At 44.5% G+C, this 8,796-nt stretch overlaps 1 protein-coding gene across 1 annotated transcript in view; it reads right to left on the bottom strand.

Moving 5' to 3' along the window:
• The window catches only part of LOC109483988 (cytoplasmic dynein 1 heavy chain 1-like), an 82,257-nt gene that overhangs the window by 70,143 nt on the left and 3,318 nt on the right, over nt 1-8,796 (bottom strand). The window contains 10 exon segments of the mRNA XM_019787145.1: nt 19-235; nt 615-706; nt 1,324-1,480; nt 1,754-1,974; nt 2,666-2,886; nt 5,641-5,827; nt 6,410-6,529; nt 6,822-6,960; nt 7,982-8,155; nt 8,586-8,685. Coding sequence (XP_019642704.1) covers nt 19-235; nt 615-706; nt 1,324-1,480; nt 1,754-1,974; nt 2,666-2,886; nt 5,641-5,827; nt 6,410-6,529; nt 6,822-6,960; nt 7,982-8,155; nt 8,586-8,685 — 1,628 coding nt within the window.

Below are 8,796 nucleotides of genomic sequence, written 5' to 3'. Positions count from 1 at the left end.
TGACAAGCGAGATCTGACCTTGAACTTGTCGTGTAGCGACTCGATGTCGTCCTTGACGCGCTGGATGAGCTGTGTCTGGTACTCGCGGATCGCTCCGCGGATGTGCGGCCGCACGAACAGGGCGTTGAAACGCGAGAAGATGCGGAACATCTCGTTGGCGTTCTTGGCGGTGCCCAGCTGGTCTCGCAGACGGGCCGTGATCCGGGTCTCCACGCGGTCAATCCGCTCGTCATACCTGTGGGACAAGTGGAGGGATGAGCTGTGTGTATGCTGTATTGCTCAGCTGTACTATTTAGTGCTGTATTGTGTGTTCTATGGTGTGTGGAGCACAACAACAGCAGGATTTGCTGCCTAGTGATCCACCGTATGTTGTAATTATTGCACTCTTGATTAAGAAAATGACATCACCAAAATTTATCACTCTAACCACATGCCTGCTTTTCTGTGATCTGGAAGCCAGTCAGGAAACTTAACAAACACTCTTTGAGCACAAAAAATGTTACCAATTGTTGGAAAGTTAATCTAAGTTTTAACAAGACGAAACAACAAATAAAGCTTGTAATGACTACGTTATACAGGAATTGCACTGCCTGAAGTAGAAGGGACAAGCTTACCTTTTAATGGCGGCCTCCCAGGCCTCCGTCCCTTCCTTCGACACGTCCAGTCCGTCCACCTCCTTCACATTCTCATACGCCAGGTTCACCTCCTGTGTTCATATACATACAGGTGACTTTTTTATTTTCCACATTGATACTTCCTATCAAGACTAGTGTAGAAGAAAAATCAAACTTTTCAAATTCTGAATGGTGTAGGTAAAATCTGCCTGGTAATTTTCCATGCAACCTACACCAGGGCAGGTGTGTAGAAAAACTTAGGATTTCGAGCCCTGTACAAGCAGATGTGTTCAAGTTAACATACCAGCTCTGAAACTTCTATATCTATATAGCCGGTATAACACACCAGCTTCTGTATCTGTATAGCCGGTATAACCAGCCTTCGGCGCAACACACCAGCTTCTGTATCTGAATAGCCGGTATAACCAGCCTTCGGCATAACACACCAGCTTTGCAGGAACGCGGCGCGGCAGCAGCTCTAAACATTGTTTAAAGCTATCTAATGACAATGCCCCAACGTAATTGGTGACAGTGAGTTCGACTCTGCGATAGTTCTAGGAAGGAATGAGTTTTTGAACACATCGAGATTCTTGGTTGATAACTCTGGTACTTGAAGGCATGACTATCAGTTCTTGTTCTCTTCTGCGCTGGTTTTAGGTACTTAGTAGTTGATACGTCCACCAGTTTATTGACTTATAACCTCTCTCACCTCGATGGCGTTGGCGTCTGCTGCATCCAGCAGGAACTCCGTAGTCTTGACCGGACTGGAGGCCTCTCCCTCGGGGCTGGTCGGAGTTGTAGCCTGGACCGCAGGCCTCAGGACGCGCAGAATCACGCCTCGCAGCTGCTCGTGCTGCCGACGGAACCTGGGAGGAAACAGCATCAGCTGAGCACAGATTTCAACTGGACAAACATTAGTGTTGCACATAAGCCTTTACTTGTGACTTGTACCTGGGTACTTTAACTTGTACTGACATGTGAAATAGAGAAGCAGAAGTTATATGTGCATAAGTACTGCCGTTCACCAGTTCTTGTCTAATCGTCTATCTAGCCAGGTACCTATCCAGAAATCCACCCATAAATGAACCCATACACAAACCCACCCACCCATCCACAAACCCATCCATCCATCCACCCACCTCCTCATCTGGTCCAGCCTCATCTGCAGCCTCTTGTGTGCCGGGTTGATTCTCCAGACCATCTTGAGGCTCTCGTCTCGCTTCTTCTTGACGAGGTCTCGCAGGAGCCCCTGCAGCTTCTCGTACTCGTCGTCCCAGGAGCCGAACACGTCGAAGCACGCCCCCATCACCTTCTCAAACTCGTCGTGCGTGATGTGCATCAGGCGACGGGTGCCTAGGACCTGCACAACACAAAACACCAAATATCACTACTATAACTCATGGGTGATGTGCATCAGGCGACGGGTGCCTAGGACCTGCACAACACAAAACACCAAATATCACTACTGTAACTCATGGGTGATGTGCTTCAGCCGACGGGGGCCAAGAACATGCAATGTATAACACAAAACACCAAATATAACAAACTACTGGTATCTACATGACACAAAACGTTCCCACCACAAAAATGTTCCCACCCTGAGCAGCTGAGGTCCTGTGAGATGTGTATGGGTGTGTATGAGTGGGTTAGTCTATGGGTGTGTGTGTGTGTGTGTGTGTACGGGTGGGTGAAGAATGTTCCCACCTTGAGCAGCTGAGTGCTGAGGTCCCGTGAGATGTGTATGTGTGTGTATGTGTATATGTGTGTGTGTGTATGTGTGTGTATGAGTTAGTGTTAAAAATGGTCCCACCTTGAGCAGCTGAGTGCTGAGGTCCTGTGAGATGTGTATGTGTGTGTATGAGTGGGTTAGTCTATGGGTGCGTGTGTGTGTGTGTGTGTGTGTGTACGGGTGGGTGGGTGGATGAAGAATGTTCCCACCTTGAGCAGCTGAGTGCTGAGGTCCCGTGAGATGTGTATGTGTGTGTATGTGTATGTTATGTGTGTGTTTGTGTGTATGTGTGTGTATGAGTTAGTGTTAAAAATGGTCCCACCTTGAGCAGCTGAGTGCTGAGGTCCCGTGAGATGGCCTCCACCAGCCGCAGCGCCCGCTGGATGGGGTACTTGGTGTTGCGGATCTTGCGGAGGTGGCTGAAGATGGCGGTGAGCGCCAGTCTGATCCGGTCCAGCTCGGTGGCTGCCAGCAGGTCGTTCAGGGGAAAGTCCCGCATCAGGTTGTTGTAGTCCTTCACGGTGTCTATCGCCTGCTGGAGACCTGGACACAGCAGACAGCAGAAAAGCTCTTAAACTTTGCAGTAATTTCAAATTGAGTATCAAACTGACCAGGGTTTTAGCTGGGTAGGTGTCCAGGGTGTCTTTTGCACGCCCTGTACTGAAAATAGTAAGAAATTGGACGCCCAACTTTTTGGTAGGACACCCTAAAGACGCCTTATTTTTTCCATTCCCAACCCACATGCCTCCCTTCAGCCTTACTATAAATACAAAAATGATGGTTTGCTGAAGGAAAAAAACTCAAATTCCTCAAAATTTACACTTCAAAATACAGAAAGTAGTGTGTGAGAGCATTATGAATTTCAATGCCCCCCAATACGCTGCGCATGGCATACAAAAAAAAATGGACATGCAAGAAGAAAATCCTAGCTAAAAGCCTGGTACAGACCCTTCTAAAATATAATGATGCTTCAGACTGTTTCCACCTTCATGTCCATAGTGAAAAAGAACAAACTGCAGTGGTTTGGCAAGAATCCAGAGTGAAAGGATTACTGTACCAAATACAATCTTACAAGGAATGGTGGAGGGCTAGGGGGTGTGGCCACAGGGATGCCCCGCCGAACATGGCTCAGTGACATGTAAGGACTTGTTGGGAGCGAAAGCGGTACAGCTGACTAGAATGGCAGATGACCACCAGAGGTGCACAGTTTTTGTGATCAGCCAAATTGGCTACAAGATGGAGAGATACAAAACACAGTGGAAGAGATAGAGATCTTAACTGAAAATCAACACGGTTTTAGGAAGAAACATTTGTGTGAGACTCAACTTGTTCAAACAACCAATGACTTAGCCCTTTCCTTAGACTCCAAATCACAAACTGATCTAATCATAACTGATTTTGCCAAAGCCTTCGATAAGGTACCCCACAACCGTCTTCTCTTAAAACTACATAATTATGGTATTAGAGGTAAGCTCCTCCAGTGGATTTCTAACTTCTTAAAAAAACGTAAACAAAGGGTGGTAGTTGGGGGGGAACACTCAGATTGGACAGAAGTAGTTTCTGGAGTACCCCAGGGTACCTATTAATCAGGGGTTTTTCTGAACAGGGGAACAAGGGCGCTGTGCCCTCACATAGCAGCCCTCATATCAATTTTCAGATTGAAGCCTAAGTCTTTTTCTAAATTATCTTTTTCCAGTAAAAATACAATAAACAACACCACATAACAATACATTCTAGCATTACAAACTATGTTACTCTCATAAAAATTCCACACTCTTACCACAAACTTGAAAATTTAGCTCTAGTAGTAAAAGTTTGAATGGAATAAACAATGTTCATTGAGAACTTGCTCAAGACATGTAGCTAGACCTCCTTCATTTGCATACTATAGAACAGGCTCTGAAGTGAAACATGAGACCTGAGTTTGTAGCAGCTTGGATGAATGTGTTGCAATTGTGCCATGGGAAAGGTTTCAGCTTGTGGCAAACCCAATGTTGTCATCTGGAGCTACTAGTAACATTGATCACTAATTGTGTAAGTGTATAAAGGGTGATTTGCAGATTGTGTGTACTGTTGATTGTACTGCAATGCATGAATAGAAATTTGGGAAAGGTACATTGAGGTTAAAAGTTCAAATTTCCCCCCCTCAAGTAGCCTCAAAATGTCCCATTTCAACATCAAATTTTCAAAGGCTTCACATGAAGGAAGGGGGGGATCCCCCCTTCCGCACCAGCCCCCCCTCGGTCGCTTCGCTCCCTCGCCGTGCTACTGCTCCCTCATGCCAAATTTTTCTAGAAAAACCCCTGCGCCGTATTTGGACCCTTATTGTTCTTAGTATATATTAACGACTTGGCTGACAACCTTAACTCTAACATCCGGCTCTTTGCCGACGATTGTGTTATTTACAGAGAAATAAACAATGACAACGACCACACCCTATTACAAGATGATATAAATATGTTAGACGCATGGCAGAGCAATTGGCAAATGGAACTACATCCTGACAAATGCTACGTCATGCACTACACCCACAAACGCAAAACTAAATTATTTGAATACAAACTAGGGAGCCACACACTAGCTGAGGCAAATAACCACAAATACCTAGGTGTTATTTTGAATAACAAACTTTCTTGGACAGAACACATCCATCATATTACTTCTAAAGCAAATAAATCATTAGGTTTTGTTAAACACAACCTCTACAGTTGTCCTAAATCAGTTAAGATGAATGCATACACTAGTCTAGTCAGACCACATCTAGAATACGCTAGCGCTGCGTGGGATCAGTACTGCAAGGAACATATTCACAAGCTAGAATCAGTCCAGAAAAGAGCGGCCAGATTCGTTTCAAGTACCTATGATACATATGCCAGCACTACCAAATTGGTCGTTTTAGGGTGGGACACATTAAAGGACAGACGCACAGCAAGTAGACTCACATTAATTCAAAAAGCAAGACACTCAAAAACAGCCCTTCCGGTCAAAACCTTGTTGACGCCTATCCCGCGCCAATCGCGACACTTCAACTCAAACTCATACAAGCCACTAACGTTTCACAAAGACTGTTACAAATATTCATACTTTCTACAAACTGTCAGAGATTGGAACATTTTGCCCCAAGAGATAACTGATACTGCGGAACCTACGAAGTTCAACGCTGCAGTACTACAACACCTGAGGAAGCAGCAATAACGCATCGCACAGCTCTCCTGCACGCTTTACCTCAATCTAGGGGTGTTGTGCAGTACCTAAACAAGACAAGATAAAGGCATATCATATTCTGCCTGTTCGCACCTGTATCAGTGTCGAAGCTGACGGTTGCGTGGAAGCGTTTTCCGTGTTTGAGGATGTCCAGCGTGAGGTGAATCTCCGGACTCTCCCGTTTCTCCTGGATGGAGAGCAGGCCTCGGTCCAGGTTCAGCCAGAAACTGATCTCCTGCAGGGCCGTACCCGACGCAGGGTCACGGTCAAGTTTGGTCACCTGAAACATTCAACGCAGGGTCACGGTCAAGTTTGGTCACCTGAAACATTCAACGCAGGGTCACGGTCAAGTTTGGTCACCTGAAACATTCAACGCAGGGTCACATATACATGTACATTGAAAAACACCACAAAGAATCTAATGACAGGAATGACCACATTCATTTTCAGTTTGATGAATATTTCAAGCAACAAATACAGTTAGGCACATCCTGGAGGACAGCACCAAGGCTACCGAAGCTCCACGACTCAACTTGATACATACGTACAGTGCCGAATCATAAATTCCGCAAAAAGCCAGCATGTGCTGGCTTGTTGTCTACGTCGCTGTGTACTGCCACAAATTCACAATACCAGCTTTGTATTCCTGTGGTTTAGTAGCATTTTTATTTTTGGCAGGAATTTTTTTTTTTCATTTGCCCACGCGCACTAGTTTGTGGGTCTTCGGAGGATGTCATCCATAAAATTAAGTCAGTGTGGCCTGACTTTCCTCACTTTGCTCAGGTTAAATGAGTATGCCAGAAAGATCCTCATCATGATTGTGGGCATTAAAGGAAAACTAAACCAAAACCATGCTGCCCACCTTCTGTATCTCCCTGATCCAGCGGTTGACGCCGTGCTGCAGGGCGTTGAGGAAAGTGGAGTCCTCCACGCGGTTCCCAAAGTCGGACACGTTGGCTTTGCGCCCCTCCTCCTCGTGCACCTTCAATCAATTAATCAATCAATCAATCAATCAATCAAATGGTGTTTTATTCATAAAAAACATGGACTTTGCATTACGTCCAGTTGTACATCATGGCCGAACACATTTATATTTACATTTACGTACACAGGCGTTAACGCAAATATCCACATCATTATTCACGACGTCTTTGACGTACTGTGTCTAAGACAAACAGTGACTGTTCAATAGATGGATCATGTATGGGACACTACTCTGTTTGTACCGCTACGTTCTACATTTGGTAAGAGTCAGTTTATTTCTGGAGCTGCACCTTCTTGACGATCCCGGCCACGGTGGGGTGGATGGTGAGGGTGATCTCCGGAATGTCGATGTTCTGCTGCAGGTGCAGCAGCCCCATCTCCAGCTCAGCTATCTTCTTCTCAACAGACGGCGCCATCTTGTCTCCATCCCTATGAAGCAGTTCAGAAAAATGTTAATTCTAACTTCTAAGATTAAAATTATTGGATTGATTTCAATTACAACTAGAGCTGTGTACCGGTACACAGTACCGATACTGTACCGGAAAAATTGATTAGGTACAGGTCCAAAATACCTAATCCCTCTGTACCGGTACTGTACCTAAACAATTTCACACCAATTTTATGCCTATTTGTGACCTCAAATGTGTAAATAGCTGGTTAACAAAGGGTCCCTGTGTAAGGACAGTGTGTTCATGAAAACAAAAACACCTATATTTTATCTGAGCATTCGCCATAAACAAAGAATAAACCTTAACTATCAAGTTTATTTATGTTTTTTTTGTTATTGAAGGAGTTCAGAAGAGCATATAAATTGGTCGAATTGTTCAGGTACAGGTTCAGGTCCGGACCTGTACCTGAACCTGTGTACCTGTACCTGTACCTGTACCTAAAATTTGTTTAGGTACACAGCTCTAATTACAACTATAAGTTTTTCACCTACACAAGTTTTTTCTTTAAAAAACTATAAATTCAGTGTCAAGCATTTATCTATCCAGTAGCATACATACATGTTTCTCTCCAACATGAAGAAATGGCATCCTTTTTAAATCAGGAACACAATGTCAAGACAGTACAACCTTGTATAGACGATACAAAATCGACTAAGATTTTGATTACTATAACATCAGGCAGCATAAAATGCAAACTAACAGTGTTGTAGTGCTCTCTAGATGTGGAGTCACGTGGCGTAACAACAAAGTGCTCGACTCGGAACCAAGAGGTCCCGGGTTCGAGTCCTGACATGGTACTGATCTTGTGCCCTTGGGAAATGCACTTTACACGAACTTCCTCACTTCACTCGGATGAAAATGAGTATTGTCTGTCCTTCATTTGTCCTTGTATTGGTGGCGGCTTAAAATAAGTTGACATGATATGAGTTTGCCGTGATGTCCATTCATGAAATGTTGGAATACATAATTATACATGTATAACAGAACAGAGCTCTACACACCTGTCTGCCTTGCCCGACTCGCGGACGTAGGATTTGAAGTACGGAGCCACGGAGTTACTGACGATGGCGTGAAGCGTTTCGTACGGCGAGCCGTCGCTGAGCGTCATCACGCGCACCTGCGAGGCAATGGTCTTATCCGCCTCGATAACAGGCCCTCGCTTGATGAACGCAACACTGCAGCAAAACAGGTTTCATGTTAGCAAATGTTGCAAAATAACTGTTCTCGATCTAGTCTTGTGTTTTCTCAAGACTAGTAGGTCACTCCGTGATCAAGAGGCACATTAGACATAAAAAATTTGGAGGTACATGTTAGCTACCTTTCAAAACAGTCACTGATTGATGAATATTCTACTATCTGTTAATGTACTATATGTGACTGATAAACCTCCTCAACAACTCTTCTATATATAAGTTTCTAATGTTTATCTTTTCCTTTTGGTGGATGGAAGATGAAATACTTCTTAATGATATACTCATATCCAGTTGCTGTAAGCAACTGCTTTTTGGCTTATCTTATTAGTACCTGGATGTCTAACCTTTACCAACGTAACTGAGTCTGTGATGAATAACTTCTATGTTAAGCGGGCAGGACTCCACACATAACCTGGTGACCTTCTGGCTCTTGAAGTGCCCATGAGTGGTGATGATGTAACTGATGAACTCCTGGTCAGAGTCAGGGCTGCTGTCAGACACGTCCCCATCATCTGAAGTTCAAATAATCGCTTGGTAAATTTCTTCCAACAGTATATACTCTAAATCCATGACAGCAAATCCAGTTTCATGCTCCTTACCAGCCCATGATCCATACGTTATCT

This window comes from Branchiostoma belcheri, unplaced genomic scaffold, assembly GCF_001625305.1.
Source record: "Branchiostoma belcheri isolate BF01 breed outbred unplaced genomic scaffold, Haploidv18h27 scaffold68, whole genome shotgun sequence".
In the NCBI taxonomy this organism is placed as follows: Eukaryota; Metazoa; Chordata; class Leptocardii; order Amphioxiformes; family Branchiostomatidae; genus Branchiostoma; species Branchiostoma belcheri.
This window is presented reverse-complemented; position numbering and strand designations above follow the sequence as displayed.